Below are 21,541 nucleotides of genomic sequence, written 5' to 3'. Positions count from 1 at the left end.
CCTGTACAGTGCACTACTGTTGACCAGAGCCTATGGTCCCTGGTCAAAAGTAGTGCACTATATAGGGATTAGGGTGCCATTTGGGACACAAGCCTGCTACTCCATGCTGGATATGTAACAGTATAGCTTCTGTCCCTCTACTAGCGCACAGCTAACTAGCTAGCATTTCCATTGGCTACGGATACACTGGTAATAGGGTGATTTAGTGATTAGCATACACAGTCTTTAACAAGTTCTCCACATATAAAAATAAATGAATACAACTGTCAGACAACCAGATTGGAAATAAGTGTTTTTAACACTAATGTGTTATCCTCTGAGATTTATTTGTAGCCTGTTTAAATGTACAAAAAAAACACAAAATAAGAAAACAAGGGAATTTTCTTTTAGTATAAACATGGATCAACACGTCAATATAAATATTTAACAATGAAGTTAATGATCAATAATAATTAATAATCATCATCACTTTAACACTTGTTTACACACTGTAGAAAGTTGATAAGCAAAAGAATTACATTCTAGTGCTTCAGTTGTCAGGGCTCTTCTTGACAAATAATAAAACACAAATAAAAGTTGATCAGGAATTTAACAATAATATTTGAATCAAAAATAATTGCTTAAAAGACTAAATCAATCTGTACAAAGTTTGAAGGAGCCATGTTATAAGTTGGCTCAGGGTTCAGGTTTTTGTTCTTAAAAAAACAAACATTGTAGCTTAAAACATCCAGAGTTCCGAGACAAAAAACACAAGTCATGCTCTACAGTGTATCAAGTATGACAACCCATTTCTATCCTTTCATTGGTTGCTTTCTTGTCAACATAACCTACTTTGAATCCTGTGGATGACACATTCACAGTAGCTAAAAATCACTCACATATCTCCAAAAGCTTTCAATTAGGATTTTAGCTGCAGATTTGAATACAACATTCTAGGTATTGGGAGGCACAGTAACTGTACACAAGTGGAAAGGTATTAATTATGGCCAACTTGTTTGAACATAAACAAAATAATTGTGTTCATTAAGAACTAAATGATTCTGGAATGTGTGTGTAGATCAAGTAGAAACGCCTGCACAGCTAGAAGGCTATTTTATCTGATCAAATATTTTACCTGGGTTTGGTTGGCTGTAGCACTTAGTAGTAAAAACAACTATGAATACAAAATAAATAAAAACCTGTTCACCAAAAGCCACAGAACAGTCTGTAAAGGCAACCATCTGTCCTGTCATGCCAGGTTGGATAGTCCAGACCCATGGTCGTATTCATTAGTGGACACTGTAGCAAAGCGTTTTGCAACGGCAACGAAAACACAAGTTTCTTATTGGACAATTTCAGGTCGTCCCTCCTCGTTTCAGTCCCTTTTCGTTTGGCATGATCCAGGGAAAGAGGTCAAATGACATTGACATTTTGTTTTCTGACCACTTCTATCTTGGTTTGCTGCTTCAACGCATAAAGCTCATGTTGCCGCGGTGATCTGGCTACTTCTGTCAACAGGAAGCTATGATGTCATGAGCTCTCCAAACAGTCAAATCTTTATGTTATATCACAAAGAAGCTTTGTTTTTCTTAACAGTCAGTGAAGTACCAGTCCTGTAGAGAGTTCTTCCTTCTGTGTTACAGGAGTAGCGGCACTGCAAAGGCATCTATCTGTGATGAGGACAAAGTCTGTCTAAGTTAGGTTGTCAGGTTTTCCAGAAATCCAGATCGGAGGATTCTAGATTTCCTGCTGATTCCGGGAATCTTCCAAGCAGGATTTCTAGAAAATCTGGGATTGTTCGGAAAGTTACTAGAATTTTGCTATGTAAAAGACTGGATGTCCCCATGCTGGCCTGAGGCCCAGTCTCAGGTATGGTCTATGTTCCTGGTTGTTAGGAGAGGATGGCAGGGACCCATCGCACTCCGACCAGGTTGTCCACGCTCGCAGAGCGCTTCTTGCCAGCTCTCCTGGCATCTTTGTACTTGTCGTCACACAACCTCGAGATCGCCTGCAGGAACAAAAAAAAAAAACATGAATCGCTAAACAAACTCAGATGTATCGCTTGAACTGAATTGTTATTGACCTTCTGGCATGGACTACATCGTCAGGTCCATGTGTTAAACCATTGCTATTAAGAGGACCAGCTGCCATCAATTCATCTATCAAAAGCATTTCTAAAGTCATTTTCTCAGAACAGCAGTTGTCAGAAAGTGCCCTACTATAAATTACCTTTGTGACAGCTGCTGATGTAAAAAGGGCTTTAGAAATAAATGTGATCATTGATAAACAGTGAAATTGAGTGGTGGCTCACCTCTAGTTGCTGGGCTTTGTCCTGGCTCAGGGGCTCCAGAGGGAAGCTCAGGTTGTTGGTCGCTGACAGTGAGCGCAGGTCAAAGTAGTACTTGGCATAAACACTAGACGGAACGTTGATGTTGAACTGAAGAAGCTCCAGAAACTGACGCTCCAGCTCGTTCCTGTTCAGAAAAAAAGTGAGAAAACATGTTTATTTTCACAACAATTGGTAGCACTGTTACGTAGACAGCTCACTGTCCTAGAGATCAAAACCAACACATTAGGGGCATGTCTCCAAAACGTTGGTGTAAAAACATGTGTACAGTACCGGTCAAAAGTTTTAGAACAACTACTCATTGTATTATGTGTTAACCCAAAAAAAGTATGACAACTTTGCACACTCTTGGCATTCTCTCAACCAGCTTCATCTGGAATGCTTTTCCAACAGTCTAGAAGGAGTTCCCACAAATGCCGAGCACTTGTTGCCTGCTTTTCCTTCACTCTGCGGTCCAACTCATCCCAAACTATCTCAATTTGGTTGTGGTCAGGGGATTGTGGAAGCCAGGTCATCTGATGCAGCACTCCATCGCTCTCCTTGGTCAAATAGCTCTTACACAGCCTCCTCTGAACAGTCGATGCGACTTTTACTTTAACTCTATGAAGCATTTCTTTGGGCTGCAATTTCTGAGACTGGTAACACGAATTAACTTATCTTCTGCAGCAGAGGTAATTCTGGTTATTCCTTTCCTGTGGCGGTCCTCATGAGAGCCAGTTTCATCATAGCGCTTGATGATTTTTGCAACTCCACTTGAAGAAACTTTCAAAATGTTCCTTATTGACTGACCTTCATATCTTAAAGTAACGGACTGTCATTTCTCTTTGGTTATTTGAGCCGTTCTTGCCATAATATAGACTTTGTCTTTTACCAAATATGGCCATCTTCTGTATACCACCCACCCCTACCTTGTACCAACTCATTGAGGAAATAAATGTCACATTAACTTTTAAGAAGCCACACCTGTTAATTTAAATGCATTCCAGGGGACTACTCATGAAGCTGGTTGAGAGAAAGCCGAAGAGTGTGCAAAGCTGTCAAGGCAAAAGGCTGTCTACATTGAAGAATATCAACTATATTTTGATTTGTTTAACACTACCTTGGTTACTACAGTCTTAGCCAAATGTTTTGAGAATGAGACAAAGTCTGCTGCCTCAGTTTGTTTGATGGCAATTTGCATATACTCCAGAATGTTATTAAGAGTGATCAGATGAACTGCAATTAATTGCAAAGTCCCTCTTTGCCATGCAAATGAACTGAATCCCCAAAAATCATTTCCACTGCATTTCAGCCCTGCCACAAAAGGACCAGCTGACATCATGTCAGTGATTCTCTTGTTAACACAGGTGTGAGTGTTGACGAGGACAAGGCTGGAGATCACGGTCATGCTGATTGAGTTCGAATAACAGACTGGAAGCTTCAAAAGGGTGGTGCTTGGAATCATTGTTCTTCCTCTGTCAACCATGGTTACCTGCAAGGAAGCACGTGCCGTCATCATTGCTTTGCACAAAAGGGCTTCACAGGCAAGGATATTGCTGCCAGTAAGATTGCACCTAAATCAACCATTTATCGGATCATCAAGAACTTCAAGGAGAGCGGTTCAATTGTTGTGAAGAAGCCTTCAGGGCACCCAAGAAAGTCCAGCAAGCACCAGGACCATCTCCTAAAGTTGATTCAGCTGCGGGATTGGGGCACCACCAGTACAGAGCTTGCTCAGGAATAGCATGCTGGCAGGTGTGAGTGCATCTGCACTCACAGTGAGGCGAAGACTTTTGGAGGAAGGCCTGGTGTCAAGAAGGGCAGCAAAGAAGCCACTTCTCTACAGGAAAAGCATCAGGGACAGACTGATATTCTGCAAAATGTACAGGGATTGGACTGCTGAGGACAGCGGTAAAGTCATTTTCTCTGATGAATCCCCTTTCCGATTGTTTGGGGCATCCGGAAAAAAGCTTGTCCGGAGAAGACAAGGTGAGAGCTAACATCAGTCCTGTGTCATGCCAACAGTAAAGCATCCTGAGACAATTCATGTGTGGGGTTGCTTCTCAGCCAAGGGAGTGGGTTCACTCACAATTTTGCCTAAGAACACAGCCATGAATAAAGAATGGTACCAACACATCCTCCGAGAGCATCTTTTCCCAACCATCCAGGAACTATTTGATGACGAACAATGCCTTTTCCAGCATGATGGAGCACCTTGCCATAAGGCAAAAGTGATAAGTGGCTCGGGGAACAAAACATCGATATTTTGGGCCCATGGCAAGGAAACCCATGGCAAGGAGACATTAATCCCATTGAGAATTTGTGGTCAATCCTCAAGAGGCGGGTGGACAAACAAAACCCCACAAATTCTGACAAACTCCAAGCTTTGATTATGCAAGAATGGGCTGCCATCAGTCAGGATGTGGCCCAGAAGTTAATTGACAGAATGCCAGGGCGGATTGCAGAGGTATTGAAAAAGCAGGGTCAACACTGCAAATATTGACTCTTTGCATCAACTTCATGTAATTGTCAATAAAAGCCTTAGACACTTATGAAATGCTTGTAATTATTCTTCAGTATTCCATAGTAACATCTGACAAAAATATCTAAAGACACTGAAGCAGCAAACTTTGTGGAAATTAATATTTGTGTCATTCTCAAAACTTTTGGCCACGACTGTACATGATTCCATGTGTTATTTCATAGTTTTGATGTCTTCAATATTATTCTACAATGTAGAAAATAGTAAAACAAATAAATGATAAACCCTTGAATGAGTAGGTGTTCTAAAACTTTTGACTGGCAGTGTATATGCTTTTGATTTCAAAATGTGGTCCAATGTCAGCCATAAGTCAGTAAAGCTTTAAGTTTGAGCATTTACTCAGAAAAAGTGTGTACTTTAAAATGCAAGCAGCAAAACAGGTCAGCTACAATTAGCCGGCAGAAGAGAAGAGTCCCTGTTGAAAATAACATCCTGAAAATAAAATGTATCATGTTCCCATTCCAGTCATGGACATACACTCTAGACATGTGACAAACATGTGAGACACTGTAGTATATAATCACACACACAAATGTCTGAGGATCTGACAGTAGTCCATGTTCCATATATTGATTGATTAACTCACATGTCCTCCACGGTGATGTCTTTGAGGATCTGGCAGTAGTCTACGTTCCACACAGCCTGATCGTCCCAGACTTTAGATGCCAGCAGGATGGCTCCCAGCAACATACGCTTCCAGTTCCCTGGGCCAATGTCTATGTCTGCATACGTCAGCAGCCTCTCAACGTACACCTAAAAACACAATGGGAAAATGAATACTAAAGTCATGAGGTAATTGAGGCCACTACCTTTGTGATATTGGTTGTATCCCAAATGGCACCCTATTCCCTAAATAGTATGTTCATCTCCTGATAACGCACACACAGAGCCATGTTCAAAACCTGACCCGTATCTCAAGCTTGAATCATACAGTGACCTCCCCTCAACCCCACTGATCCTCACCCGAGGCACACAACACACCCCCATCCCTACTCCCTCTCTCACAGCTTCCTTCAGCCCCCAGGGCGCTCTCAGGATGATCTCAGGAGACAAGCCAAGGACGTGTGTAAATTGAAGACAAGGCCACAACATTGGTGCATCGAAATGTCACGTGGTGTGTGGAAAATGCATTTTTCTGATCCTAATATTAGCCCTTCTCTGCTCTGGCAGGAGACCGACTGTGTATTCCACAGGCAGTAGAGTAGTTTCTCTACTCTGGCAGCAGACAGACTGTGTATTCCACAGGCAGTAGAGTAGTTTCTCTGCTCTGGCAGCAGACCGACTGTGTATTCCACAGGCAGTAGAGTAGTTTCTCTGGTCTGGCTGCAGACCGACTGTGTATTCCACAGGCAGTAGAGTAGTTTCTCTGCTCTGGCTACAGACCGACTGTGTATTCCACAGGCAGTAGAGTAGTTTCTCTGCTCTGGCTACAGACCGACTGTGTATTCCACAGGCAGTAGAGTATTAGCCTCAGGCCTTGTACTGTACATTGATGACTCAGTGGCTTACTGGCTTTGGCCACGTTTTCCTCCACTGCTGCTCTTAACAGTCTCTGAATCTGCCTGCCAGCAGCCTACAGACACAGGTTAGTTAGGAGGCTTCTTCTGGCAACCGATTCGCTATATTGACCTATGGGCCCTGGTCAAAAGTAGTGCACTAAATAGGGTGCATTTTGGGATGCACCCACAGGCTAGTTAGGCAGCCTCTCATGGTGATCAGCCTGAGACTGGAACACTCCAAGCCTGTGTCTGACCGGGGATAGACATACTGAGACAGTGACCAACAGGACACCAGATGATCAAACATGGCGCTAAAGGGGATAAAATAACTTGGTGGAGAGGACTTCTGTCTGCCCAGTCTGAGAAGGTATCTGATGAGCAGTGGTGTAAAGTACTTAAGTAAAAAATATTTTAAAGTACTACTTTTTGGGGGGGGGGGGGGGGGGGGGGGTGTCTGTACATACATTTTCACTCTATACATTTTCCCTGACAATCAAAAGTACTCATTACATTTTGAATGCTTAGCAGCACAGGAAAATAGTCAAATTCATGCACTTATCAAGAGAACATGGTGTCACCCCTAATGCCTCTGGTCTGGCAGACTCACTAAACAAACGCATCTTTTGTAAATAATGTGTGTGAGTGCTGGTGTGCCCCTGGCCATCTGAAAATAAAGAAAACAATAAAATTGTGCCATATGCTTTGCTAAATAATTGGAATTCTACATGTTTTATACTTTTATATATTTTTCTCTCCAATGGTATCCAATTGGTAGTTACGGTCTCGTCTCACCGCTGCAACTCCTGTATGGACTCGGGAGAGGCGCATGTCGAGAACCGTCCTCCGAAACACAACCCAACCAAGTTTGCTTCTTGACACAATGTCCACTTAACCCGGACGCCAGCCGCACCAATGTGTCTGAGGAAACACCGTACACCTGGCGACCGTTTCAGCGTGCAGTGCGCCCCGGCCCGCCACAGGAGTCGGGACAAGGATATCCCTGTCGGCCAAACCCTCCCCTAACCTGGACTACGCTGGGCCAATTGTGCACCGCCCCACGGGTCTCCGGGTCGCGGCCAGCTGCAACAGAGCCTGGACTCGAACCCAGAATCTCTGGTGGCACTGCGATTAGTGCACTATATCGGTTATAGGGTGCCATTTGGGACACAAACAAGGGAGTCAACCATCCCCCTCCTTTACCAGTGTAACAATGGCACATTCTGCAGTGAGCTGTGCAGCGCTGAACAGCGTCCGGACGAAGCGGTAGATCTGCTTCTGCTCTGGGTTGTGTTTGTCATAGTCAGACGGCACTTCTGATTTCTGTGGGAGTAGAAGAACGTGAAGGCTTTATGAACAGAGTATAAATACAGAGTATAAAAACGACATTTTATAGAGTCATACACGCATAAACACAGTGGGTCAATATGAACACCTGCACGGATTGCGTCGGCTATTACCGAGAGAGGGTGAAGCTTCTCGTCAAAAATGTCTTGCTGCATTCCTCCATCTGTGTACCTGAAACAGGCCATTCAGGAAAGGTAAAATGTTTTACTGAACTGTTACACTAGCTAGAAACTCTCCATTCAAGGCATTGCTTGCTCAAAGTGATAGGGTATTCTTACCTGTTCTTTATATGGTAATATATTGCAAGGGATACACTGTAGAGAAGGAAAAACAGGTCGTGGTTGAGGCATTTGTCATAACAAGGACTTTCTGTACTGTCCCATAGGTCAACTCATGAAAATGTAACTGGGACATATACTCACCATTTGATGGTGAATTTAAGGTTGGGCTGACTGACAGTGTTGTCATCTAGGAAGATGGTGGAACAGGAGCTGTGTTTTCGTCTCCTTGATCCATGCTACGATAATGAAATAGAATTACAAATACACATATGGCTACAAATATAAAAGCTGACTGTTAGAGGGCATATTGATACATGAAGTAAGGTTTCTACAGTAGGCTACTTCGTCAAACGGAGCACGCGATGGACATGCATGACAAATGAAGACATGAAATGCAATAATGTATCGGCTAGCTAAGGACTGTTAATCTTTTACAATAATGCAGAGATTCCTTCACTCCTAACACGTTACCATGAATGATGCAAGCCGGCACTAACTATATTAATTTAACAGGATGTCACACGAGTTGCAACTGAATGGATCCATGGAGGACATAATGTTGTACATTACCTTTGACTCGTCAATGTGTGTTAACTTGTAAAACAACACAAGGAATTATCATTAACATTATGAATCAGCTACAAAGACTAACTTTCCAACATCATGAAATAATATAGATGCCTATATTTAATAAGCATTTAATACTCACATGATTGATGAAGAGGCTCTTTCTTTTTTCACGCACTTAACAGAGACAAAAAGAGAAAGAGCGAGAAAGGCTTTGATCATTGGTTATCAGCATTGCCCTAGAAATTACGCAAGGCAATAGAAAAAAAAGCATCGTGGTAGATTTGCCAGCATGATCAGCAAGACATGCTGCACTGAAGCAGCAAGGCTTCTATGGATCCTACCTGGAATATTTGCGACAAACTGGTACAGAAAGAAGCATTTCAAAGTGTGCACAAAGAGGACAACGCGGTTATTATCACATTATCAGAGCTGGTTAAATCATAAAGGCAAGTCCTAACTTCCACATACGCATTAATGTCAAGTTACATTTTGACCTAACTATTAAAGTAAACCATTCACTTAAGTGGAAGCTAGGATTCACCCCTAATGCTGGTTAGACACTGAGAACATGATAGACAGACTCCACTCTGCAGCTAGGGGGAAGCAGAAGCTCTCCGTGACAGATGGTAGTCTAAGCTTATACTCACCATTCTTGCTAGGCAACTCCACTGAAAGAGAACCAAAATCCATCTACTTCATTTACCTGTCCAACTCAAAAACACACAACCATCATTGGCGCTCACTTTAACACATGGGTATGTATCAAATGTCACCTTTTCTTTGATGCAGCTTCTGGACAATGGTGTATCTTAACCTGCTCTGCTGCCAGTACTGTCTTGTTACAGTATAACACAACTAAGCATGACTCAAAAGTTCTTCAAATCAGTCATAAGCAGGCGTTGTTCCTAGAAAAATGCTCATATTTATCAGAGAAAAAAAACACAGTAATAGTGTGATAGTATGAGAATCCACAGAGGCTGCTGGTACTGAAACTGCTGGTAGTGAAACACCCCAGGGCAAGGCATACATTACCACAGAGATCAAAGCTGACTGTGTTCAATGGAAGGTGTGTGATCTGGTAATAGCATATTTTGTAATGTATTGTGTTAGAGGTTATGCTGTACTGCAGTTTGTATCAAGCGTCTCAGAGTAGGTGTGCTGATCTAGGATCAGGTCCCCCGTCCATGTAATTTGATTCATTATGATCAAAAAGGCAAAACAGATCCCTACACCGAGATGCTTTATGAATACAGGGCCAGGAGTTCACTAATAAACCTGGGTTTATTTCTTGATCAAGTCACATGATCAGAAAAACCATTGGTCTTCCCTAAAGGCCTTAGGTAAAGTCCATGTTAAATGCACCTGTTGAGTGATTCCAAAGAGTCTGAGATTCATTGATTTATTGAGACCAACTCACCATCCGGCTGAGATTTACTGAGGAATATAGTGCTGGCCTGAGGATGGTCAGAGGGGTTGTACGCCATGTTCAACTCTGTGAAAATAAAATCACTGTCAGTTACTGGGATGTCATTGTAAGCAATATCAACTATGGTATAAGTCCCAAATGGCAACCAATTCCCTTCATAGTGCACTGCACTTCAGGATCCTGGTCAAAAGGAGTGCAATAAATACATCTAATCAAAATGTATTTGTAAACAACAGGTGTAGACTAACAATTAAATGCTTACTTATGGGTAATTTTCCAAAAATGCAGAGTTAAAATAAAGTGACATGAGGAGCAACTACACAGTGAATAACATAACAAGCGAGCTAGCTAGCTTTTTATTACATTCTTTTAAAAGACCAGCACTGTAGGTGCGTGAGACAACTTTACCAGCATCATAGCATCATAGCATACATATCGATAAATCGTTGTGACATATGAAATACGTGCGAGTGTAATCAATGTGTAATAACTAGGTAAAAAATTAATGAACGTGTTAAATTATGTGACGTGCAATCATATTCAGGTCCTGATTGGTCAACGAGCTTATTTGACGTGTATCTTTTTTGACACGCAAAAGACCCAAACGGCTATCCATAGATATCCTAGTTGAGAATGAAATGCCTGAACAAATGAACAACGAAACAGCACAGGAAGTAAGTGAAAGAAATAGGTTTTGATTATGATAATGGGGACATACGTAAATGGCAACAAAATAACTTTTTGGTCAGTGTGGTGTGTGTGTGTGTAACCTTTATTTAACTAGGCAAGTCATTTAAGCCGTCACCTATCCCGGCCAAACCCGGACGACGATGGGCCAAATTGTACGTCGCCCTATGGGTCTCCCAATCATTGCCGGATGTAATACAGCCTGGATTCGAACCAGGGACTGTAGTTACACCTCTTGCACTGAGATGCAGTGCCTTAGACCACTGCATCCATGTGTGTATATGTTAACTATGTAACTGTACTAGAATGCTTAAAAAGGCAGCAAAAATTTTAAATATCGGTATTGCTTTTTTTGTCAAGGAAAAAATCTGAATCGGCCCAAATTGTTATTTCTGTGCATCAATAGTTACAACCTAAAAACATGTCGATCTACACACAATACCCCATAATGACAAAGCAAAAAACAGGATTAGACATTTTGGAAATGTTGATAAAAACTTAAATAACTTCTTTACATAAATAAGTATTTTGACCCTTCCTTTGCTATGAGACACAAAATTGAGCTCAGGTGCATCCTGTTTCCATTGATCATCTGAGATGTTTCTACAACTTGGAGTCCACCTGTGGTCAATTAAATTGATTGGACATGATTTGGAAAAGGCACACACTTGTCTATAAGGTCCAGACACCACAGTTGACCGTGCATGTCAGAGCAAAAACGAAGCCATGAGGTCAAAGGAATTGCCCGTAGAGCTCAGAGACCACCAATTAGGCCTTTATGGTAGTGGCCAGACAAAGGCACAACAGACCGCTTGGAGTTTGCCAAAAGGCCCCTAAAGGACTCTGACCATGAGAAACAAGATTCTCCAGTCTGATGGAACCAAGATGGATCTCTTTGGCCTGAATGCCAAGCGTCACGTCTGGAGAAAACAAGGCACCACTCATCACCTGACCAATACCATCCCTACGGTGAAGCATGGTGGTGGCAGCATCATGTTGTGGGGATGTTGTTCAGCGGTAGGGACTGGGAGAGTAGTCAGGATGAAGGGAAAGATGAACAGAGCAAAGTACAGAGAGATCCTTGATGAAAACCTGCTCCAGAGCATTCAGGACCTCAGACTGGAGCAAAGGTTCACATTCCAACAGGACAACGACCCTAAGCACACGGCCAAGACAACACAGGAGTGGCTGTGTTTGGGACAAGTCCCTGAATATCCTTGAGTGGCCTAGCCAGAGCCCGGAATAGAACACGATCGAGCATCTATGGAAAGACCTGAAAATAGCTGTGCTCCCCATCCAACCAGACAGAGCTTGAGAGGATCTGCAGAGAAGAATAGGAGAAACTCCCCAAATACAGGTGTGCCAAGCTTGTAGCGTCATACCCAAATGTGTTTCAAAGTACTGAGTAAAGGGTCTGAATACTTATGTAAATGTCATATTTGTATTTATTTTTATACATTTGTAAAAATGTCTAAAACCTATTTATGCATTGTCATTATGGGGTATTGTGTAGATTGAGGATTATTATTTGACTTAATCCATTTTAGATGAAGCCTTCAATGTGAAAAAAGTCAAGGGGTCTGAATACCTTCCGAATGCACTGTAATACGCAGCTGCTACAGATCAGTCTATGTAGAGCAGTAGCAGCATGTGGTGAGTGTGAAAGTGTGTGTGTGGCATTAGTATGCATGTGTAATGTGCAAGGGTGTGTGTGTGTGTGTCAGTATTTGTGATTGTGTGCAGAGTCAGTGCAAGAAAGTTAGTTAAAAAAAATTAAAACAATTTAAAGGGTCAACGCAGGTAGTCTGGATAGCCATTTGATTAACTATTTTGCAGCCTTGTTTAGCAGTCTTATGGCTTGGGGGTAGAAGCTGTTCAGGGTACTGTTGGTTCCAGAGTTGGTGCACTGGTACCGCTTGCAGAGCGTCTTGGGTGGCTGGAGTAAAAAAAAAAAATGTTTCTTCCTCCGACACCGCCTGGTACAGAGATCCTGGATGGCAGGGAGCTCGGCCCCAGTGATGTAATTGGCCATACTCACCACCCTCTGTAGCGCCTTTGCGGTCGGGTGCCTTGCAGTTGCCGTACAAAGCGGTGAGGCAGCCGCTGTATAAAATAATTATACAGTCAACACGCTCTCTGTATAATGTTTTGAGAATCTGAGGGCCCATGTCAAATCTTTTCAGCCTCCTGAGTGTTGAGACATTGTTGTGCCTTAATCACAACTGTGGGTGTGTGTGTGAAACATGTTAATTCCTTAGTGATGTGGACACCGAGGAACTTGAAGCTCTCGACCCGCTCCACTAAAGTCCCATCGATGTGAATAAGGGTGTGCTCGCCCTCCCGTTTACTGTCGTCCACAATCAGCTCATTTGTCTTGCTGACATTGAGGGCGAGGTTGTTGTCTGGCACCACACTGCCAGGTCTGACCTCCTCCCTATAGGCTGCCTCATGGGGAATAACATGTCATTTTAAATGCAAACTAAAATATAATCTGTCAAGTAGAACTCAGAAGTGGCAAGTTCCTCAAGTTACAACATAATGTGTTGCATGAAAAAAAAAATGTTTATTTGACCTTTATTTAACCTTTAACTAGGCAAGTCAGTTAAGAACAAATTCTTATTTACAACGACGGCCTACCCCGGCAAAACCCGGACGACGCTGGGCCAATTGTGCGCCGCCCTAAGGGATCTCAATCATGGCCGGATGTGACACAGCCTGGATTTGAACCAGGTACTGCAGTAATGCCTCTAACACTAAGATGCAGTGTCTTAGACCACTGCGCCACTCAGGAGCCCAGAAAAAACACATGCAACTGAAGGTTGCATTTATACCCTACGTTTTTCTCTCATCCGTGCATTGGCCTCATTCAGCCACAAGGACAGACCATAAACATGCCCGATTCAATATCAGGGTCAAACCAAGCCAAGCTGTACTGGCCAGCACAGTACGGTTCGGCTCTATAGACAGGAGGCCATATGTGTTGTACACACAGTGTAAAGGCAGAGGGCAGCAGCGCACATGCTAGTGCTGAAAAGTGGCAGTGATTAAAATGATAATTCATAGATTTCCTAGAAAACACAGGGGACAGTCACACAAGCAGCCTTAACAGTGAAGGACCACAGGTTGCAGCCTGTCCTACATAGTGCTCTGGACAAAGTAATGCACTGTGTTTGTTGCATGCTGTTCTCCCTAGTCCTCTCATCCATTTGTGTTTCTTTCCCTCAGAGACATTGGAGCATGATTCATGCTTTGTGAATCAGAGCAAATCTACATGACAGCCTAGGGATATGAGCTACGGATTGGCGTGCACATGTACATCAAATAGATTGTTACGCTCATATGCTATACATATGCTATGGTATCAAATCAAAAGTTTATTGGTCACGTACACAGATCTGTAGAGGTTATTGCAGGTGCACCAAAATACTGCAAAATTGCCGACCGCTTGTCGGCGCCATCTTTTTGTACATCGTCCTGACTGAGAAAAAGGTACTGAAGGATTGTAATTTGAAAGATATTGGTAGCTACGATTCACTTGGACTCTGCATCGTAAAGAAAGAAAGAAGTCTTCAGGATAAAGTGTGCAATGTGTCAAAAATATGCATTTTATACCATTGAACATGGACTCAGGTCCTCACAGAGTCACCATTCCAGAGGCACAAACACCTCAACACACCTGCTGAACCAGGAAAAGGGGACTTTGTGCTCAAACAACTGGAATAAAGATGCTACCTTAAATAATAGAATCCAATCAAACCACAAAGTTAGGCCAACTTCATACTCAAGAGTGGGAAAAATCCCTCAAAGATGCTTACGTTTCTTCTTGGTCGAGAATTCATATCAATGAATAAGACATGAGGAATCCAAAGGAATGGCCAAAAGCTATCCACAGACACCAAGCCACACCAACATTTCCACACCAACAATGAGAATATAACATCAGTTCTCTATGTCAGACAAGTAGTATGGAGCTACGGCTCAGAGTATTGTTTCTTCATCCGATGTCATCTATTCCTTGTGAATTGTACCCTGTTCAGAGATAGTAGCCACTGAATTTGTTAGGGTTTTGTAACATCCTACATCATATACATTTTTTCCACAAAAGTAGTGCACTGGGCCTTTACAACACATATTAGTGGATCGATACAGCTGTCTGCAGCACAGGGGAAAAATATTTGACAATTTTTTTGTTGTTGTACTAAGTGCCAGGGCGAACCACTAAAAGCATCATTCATTTCTTTAATTGCTTTCATGTGGTGAAATACAGTGAGTGTACAAAACATTAAGGACACCTGCTCTTTCCATGACATAAACCGACCAGGTGAATCCAGGTAAAAGCTACGATCCCTTATTGAGGTCACTTGTTAAATCCACTTCAAATCAAATCAGAGTAGATGAAGGGGAGGAGACCGGTTAAAGAAGGATTGTTAAGCCTTGAGAAATGGATTGTCTACGTGTGTCATTCAGAGGCTGAATGAGCAAGACAAAAGATTGAATGCCTATGAACAGGGTATGGTAGTAGGTGCCAGGCACACCGGTTTATGTCAAGAACTGCAATGCTGATGGGTTTTTCACACTCAACAGTTTCCTGTGTGTATCAAGAATGGTCCACCACCAAAAGGACATCCACCACAACTCACTTGTGTGTTGGATTTGTTTTTAAATTGGCCCTGATAGTGTTAACAAATTAGCCCATGTTAATCCTTAAAATAAGTATTGTGACATATTGAAATGGTTTGGCTGGAACAGTATGTTTCAACTGGTTTCAGTAATCCGTTTTCTTTCTGTGCAATATCTAGGATAAACTGGTGGGCTTGAAAGGAAAGTGCTTTAAGTGAGTAATTTACCCGGTGTTCTCTTTGATGTTCCAAGCATTCATAAAAACACATGTACAGTGACCACAAGCTTACAGCTTACTGTAAACCTGGTTTGTTTACAGGGATTTTTCGGTCATTGAAATCCCTGGGCGGGCCGCCTAAGCATTTCTTCTGGTTGCATTCCATCTCCTGCCATTGTGCCCTTGATCAAGGCACTTGACCCCATACAAAGTAGATTAACTGCACTGTTAAGCTACTGTATGTGGTCAATCCTCCATCGGCAGAGCTGCTGGGTGTGCAGGCTTTTGATGCAACCTGGAAACACACCCAAGCTTGCTTATCAAGGTCCTGTTGAGCAGCTGATGTTTAGGGTACAATGTGGCGTACTAGAACGGGGCTCAGACAAAAGCCTGCACACCTAGTAACTCTCCTGGAGGATGGTGGACCACCCTTGATATAAAATATTGCAACATTACAACCAAATAGGCCTACTTTTATGTCTTTGTACAATTATTCCCTCATTCAATGAATCAGGGATAAAATGGACATGGTAGGCTATTTCAAAGCAAGGTAGCTAACGAAGACATGTTTATCTTTTTTTTAACCTTTATTTTACTAGGCAAGTCAGTTAAGAACAAATTCTTATTTTCAATGACGGCCTAGGAACAGTGGGTTAACTGCCAGTTCAGGGGCAGAACGACAGATTTGTACCTTGTCAGCTCGGGGATTAGAACTTGCAACCTTTCGGTTACTAGTCCAACACTCTAACCACTAGGCTACCCTGCCGCCCCATCTCTTATCTTAAGGCTAAAATGGTAATGTTTCAGGGGGAGGTCTAGGCACAGCATGGAAGTCATTTGTTAATTTGTCAATTCTTCAAATATTTTTAACGTTGGTCGGAATTACATGGCTAGCCTAGTGTTTAAAGAGCGAATGCCTTTAAAAAGCAGCGAATGCCTTTGAAAAATGGCCTAGGTGGCATCGATATTAGTCAAAACCCATTATTCTAGTGTCAAAATTGAGTACAAAAGTATAAATAGGAGAACTATGGTCAAAGTCAGTCATGTCTAAAACAGGGTAAATGCAGGTTTGGTTTTGCCCATTTTTTTTACTTGAGAAATACAGCACCAAACACCATAGTTCGATGTAAAATTGCGCAACTAAAAACTTCCTCTGCAAAAACGTCAAAACTAATCACAGATTTCTTGAGTTATCTTAGATTCATTCTGAGGATTTTGAGAAAGTGAAATAGGCTTCCATGTCTACAGTGTCTAATGGTGACAAACATTATTAACCAAATGCGGAATGGGTCAGGAAACACTTCAAGACTGAAATCAAATGCCTATCTTATGAGCGACAGGAAAACATGTGCCAACCGGCGCTTTCAGGGGCTTTTTAATAGAGGGGAATCCCAGCTTTCCAATAATGGTGTCAGATTTATTTCTCAACAGTGCCGGTGGAAAGGCGACAGCGAGTCAACACCATTGATGCTTAGAGCTAATTTGTTAACTAGTGAGGTAGTATGGCTATATAGTTAGTCTATAATTATTTTATAGGCTACCTGCTGCTGAAATGTCCTCCTACCCTCAGGCAACACCACTGTCACACACGCAGATGATGCACATACAGAGAGGCCTAATTCTGATCATGGTTGATAAGACATTTTTAAGTGATTGATAATATATTTAAAAAGGAAAACAATATTAAAATTCAATGCCTTTTCCAGGATTTTCATGACCGTAAGAACCCTCATTTGACAACTTCAGGCTGGCGCACTCTCAATCTGCACACAACGGATTCACAGACTAGTGAAAAATCCCACTCTCCATTGCTAGTCAATGCAGATCCCACCTTCATTCTGCTTTGATCAATCTTTTTACGCTGTGTGTGAACCGGGACAGTGATAGACCACTTTGTTTTTTTAGAGGAGCTGGTACGCAATTTCCCAAAAATTGTAGGGGCCAGTACAGCGCTCAGGACAGCTCTGGCCCAAGTCAAGCACTGCCTGTAGGTCCAACAATGAAAATTTAAAAAAGAAAAAAAAAGTTTGAAAAATTGCTCCGAAACCTTAGGGGGCCAAATAAAATCAACAAGGGCCAAATTCGTTCCGCAAGCCACCAGTTGCGAAACCCTTTTAAAGAACATGTATTTGAGACTGAACTTCAGCACACTTATCAGAAGTCAACTGATAAGAATGGAATAGTAAAATGGAATAGTGCCAAAGCCAGCACTGCTGATACTGAATATCTAGCTCAGCAGGTAAACTTTAGCAAAGATTCAGAGGCGGCGTCCCAATTGGCACACTATTCCTTCATTTTCAAAAGTAGTGCACTAAGGCCCATAGTGCTCTGGTCAAAAGTCTGCAGTCAAAAGTAGTGCACTGTGGAGGAAATAGGGTACCATTTGAGGATGCAGCCTGTGCAAGAGGAGATGGCTATAGGCTAGCAGCCTGTAGTGCTGTTTTCTGATCGGCTTCATGAATTGACAATAGGGCTCTTAAAAACACACACACACACAGAGACCGACAGACAGAGAGCACATCTTATGGTTGTTCGGAAACCCTGGAGGCCTGTGGGTGACTGGGCAGGCAGGAGGGAGGGGTCTAAGGAGAATGGTCACAGTAGCAAACTTATTTTTCACCAGCTCTTGTCAGTTGACATATGGAATTGGCCATTTTGATTTTACGTATCTTCAGACTTAACAATAGGGATCGAATGGATTTAATGAGTCATTACAGCAACACATTTTGATTTGAGCCATTGCCAAAACAAATGTTGTCAGTGTGATAATATTGCCATTAAGATAAATGGGAGGTTGATAGAGCAGCCAATTATAAAATAAATAGCTGCCGTTTAATGCATGTAAAGCTTTAACATCTGATCTGCAACATGTCTTAAGTGTGAGGCAATGATAGAAAATCCCTCAAGAAATAACACATTTGCTTCCACTGCCCTCTGTCTGTGTGAACTGTTTCCTTTCAAATCACATTACATTATTGTGTGTGGATCTCACTATATATTTCTGACTCTTACTTGATGTAAACTACTTTGCACATTAATGCATCTTTGTGTCAACTGTCAACAGAATCACACTTTATAAACTCCCAACCCAAAGCAAGACACACAAATGTCAGAAGAGAGAAATAACAAAAACAGCTACCACTCCCAAACTCCCGTCTGTAGCATCCATCCTGTCACTTAGCAAACACCCTCTGCGCCCAAAATGGCACCCAATCCCCTATATAGTGCACTACTTTTAAACAGGGCCCATAGGACTTTGGTCAAAAGCAGTGCACTATATAAGGGTAGGGTACCATTTGGGATGTAGACCCCATCATTCAATCCCCTAGTACCATTTCAACAGACACACCATTGTTGGACTACAAATGCTGACTGTAAGAGTGTGGTGGATAGGTCCAGTTAAAGCCCTGAACTACTGAGCTCTGTCTGGTAAAGAAAGGATCCCAAATGGCACCCCATTCAATATAGTGCACTGCATAGGGAATAGGGTGCCTTTGAGACACAAACTGCTCAGCTGTGGCATAATTTGAGGAATCCTCTGTCCAGAAGAATACAGCAGAAACACCATGAGCTCAACAAATCAACAAGAGGTGAGACAAGTTGAGCTGACGGGGCTGGACTGAGGCCAAAGCAACCTCAGTCAGTCTGATATCGGACAGGGGAGCCCAAGGCGTCAGATTCACACACAAGCGCAAATAATAAAATGTCAGAGGGGGAACACCAGTGTGTGTTCTCCGGCAAAGCCACAGTGCATATGAAGAGGCATTAATTCCTAGCCACCATATTAAATTCTCATATGGTATATTCTGGTTCCAAAATTGCAAAGCCCTCATCCACTTGAGTGCCTTTGTATATCAAGACAAAGTAAATGAAAACATCTGTACTATAGACCAGACCTAGCCACATCATATTTAGCTTATGTTGATTGACAACTAAAATATACCAAACACTATTTAGTCCACTGTATTAGACTAAGCAGAGGTGATTTGATGATGTTGAAGTTGAAAGAGCACAGGCAGCTCCTATTCTCTTTCTACCTACTCTCCGTGGTTCAAAATTAAGTTGTTTAGTAGTCCGAAAATGCCGGAAACATTAACTTGCTTGACCATGCTGTAGGTCATGTAACGGTTTGTTACATGCAGTATGCTTTGGCGACTTCACCAGACAAGAGGTTGCTCTCTGGTATTGTGATGAAACAAGTGGGGTTGAATTTAATGGTCTCTGCCTTTAGGTCTATATATCACGGTGGCAAGGCATATGAACTAGCAGGTTATAGAGCAGGGGTATTCAACTCTTACCCTACGAGGTCCTGGAGCCTGCTGGTTTTCTGTTCTACCTGATCATTGCACCAACCTGGTGTGGCAGGTCTAAATCAATCCCTGCTGAGAGGAGGAACAATGAAACAAAGCAGTAGAACTAGCTTTGGAGGTTCAGAGTGGAGTTTGTGGGTTATTCAGCAAATACTATTATCACAACAAAAAGGTTCTCATTAGGGTTGCACATTTTGGGGAATATTCTGGAGGTGGAAACTTTCCATGGGAAATAACGGGAATATATGGGAATTCATATTAATACCATTTAAATGTAATTGTTTTTCTCCATATGGTAAATATGTCCAATGCCAAAAACTACCCTTTTACCTTATCATAAGTAGGCAATTGCATATGATTAAATCCTTCCAATAGAAAGAAACGAAACTATTTAGTTACGAATTTAACTTTAATTAAATGAGTTGACTCTTCACATGGGATGATTTCACTGAACAACAAAAGGGAATATTGAATGATCCCCAATGATCCATCGCATCTCCCAAAAATGTTTTCAACATACATCTGTAAAATGATTGTCTAGAAACTAAAGCTTTGGTTGTCTTCCTCTTAGGCTTCCATGACTTCTCCCTGGACCTCCTCAATGTCAACCCCTTGTACGTGAAACTGAGGCCTCATCTTCACTGTCACTTTCCAACCTTGTTGAGGATGGCTCGTTGTCAGGCTCAAAAAGCCTCATATTTGCCTGGATAGCCACCAATTTCACAACCGTTGTATTGGTCAGCCTGTTGCGTGCTTTGGTGTGTGTGTTCTCAAACAAGGACCAGTTGCGCTCTGAGGCGGCTGATGTTGGTGGGATTTGGAGGATGATCCTCCGGGGAAAGAGCCTCAGATCTACAAAGTCCCTTCCATCAGGTGGCTGATGAAATATGTTGGCCCAACTGCCATATTGCATCTCCATCCTAAAGCCCTTGCTTGGAAGTGTACTTCGCCAGACTGCCAAGAACCTTGCCCTCATCCAGGTCAAGGTGGCGAGACACAGTAGTGATGACACCATAGGCCTTGTTGATCTCTGCACCAGACAGGATGCTCTTGCCAGCATACTTGGGGTCCAACATGTACGCTGCAGCGTGTATGGGCTTCAGGCAGAAGTCTTCACGCTTTTTGATGCATTTCAGAACAGCTGTTTACTCTGCTTGGAACAACAGTGAAGTAGGCAGGGCAGTATGGATTCATTCTCTTACATCTGCAAGCAGAGTCTGAACATCAGACAGGATGGCATCGTCTCCCTCAATCCATGCAATGGCTATTGCTATAGGTTTTCAGGCTGCTTACCACTCTCTCCCAAAATACATAATGCAGGAGGATCTTCTTGATGGGGCTGTCCATAACGGCAGACTGATATGGCCATTTCTTGGAGAGACGACTCCTCCTCCAGGAGACTGTGAAACATGATGACAACACCACTCCAATGGGTGTTGCTGGGCAGCTTCAATGTCGTGCTCTTATTTTTCTCACTTTGCTTGGTGAGGTATATTGCTGCTATAACTTGATAACCATTCACATACGTAACCATTTCCTTGTCTCTCCTGTAGAGTGTATCCATTGTTTTCCGTGCCATGATGTCCTTGAGGAACAGATTCAATAAATGAGCAGCGCAGCCAATGGTGTGATGTGAGGGCAGGTCTCCTCCACTTTTGACCAAACAGCCTTCATGTTCACAGTATTGTCTGTCACCAGTGCAAATACCTTCTGTGGTCCAAGGTCATTGATGATTGCCTT

The 21,541-nt window shown here is 42.4% G+C and overlaps 1 protein-coding gene across 8 annotated transcripts in view; it reads right to left on the bottom strand.

Moving 5' to 3' along the window:
• Positions 1 to 279: 279 nt before the first annotated feature.
• LOC109874663 (cyclin-Y) overlaps positions 280 to 21,541 on the bottom strand; it is a 44,441-nt gene continuing 23,179 nt past the window's right edge. For 2 of the 8 annotated variants that reach the window (XM_020466670.2, XM_020466666.2), the window contains exons 2-12: positions 9,959 to 10,033; positions 9,189 to 9,209; positions 8,681 to 8,715; positions 8,542 to 8,565; positions 8,113 to 8,207; positions 7,969 to 8,004; positions 7,804 to 7,861; positions 7,547 to 7,666; positions 5,434 to 5,600; positions 2,291 to 2,453; positions 280 to 1,987 (exon numbers count right to left, since the gene is read on the bottom strand). In XM_020466670.2, the coding sequence (XP_020322259.1) occupies positions 1,871 to 1,987; positions 2,291 to 2,453; positions 5,434 to 5,600; positions 7,547 to 7,666; positions 7,804 to 7,861; positions 7,969 to 8,004; positions 8,113 to 8,207; positions 8,542 to 8,565; positions 8,681 to 8,715; positions 9,189 to 9,209; positions 9,959 to 10,025 (903 nt within the window). In that variant the 5' untranslated portion in view covers positions 10,026 to 10,033 and the 3' untranslated portion in view covers positions 280 to 1,870. Of the gene's footprint in view, positions 1,988 to 2,290; positions 2,454 to 5,433; positions 5,601 to 7,546; positions 7,667 to 7,803; positions 7,862 to 7,968; positions 8,005 to 8,112; positions 8,208 to 8,541; positions 8,566 to 8,680; positions 8,716 to 9,188; positions 9,245 to 9,958; positions 10,034 to 21,541 lie in introns of all 8 variants that reach the window. The other 6 variants (XM_020466668.2, XM_031810194.1, XM_020466671.2 and 3 more) reach the window with 5 other exon arrangements.

Source organism: Oncorhynchus kisutch, linkage group LG30 (assembly GCF_002021735.2).
Source record: "Oncorhynchus kisutch isolate 150728-3 linkage group LG30, Okis_V2, whole genome shotgun sequence".
Lineage (NCBI taxonomy): Eukaryota > Metazoa > Chordata > Actinopteri > Salmoniformes > Salmonidae > Oncorhynchus > Oncorhynchus kisutch.
Note: the sequence above shows the minus strand (reverse complement) of the source record. Positions and strands in the feature narration are given on the sequence as shown.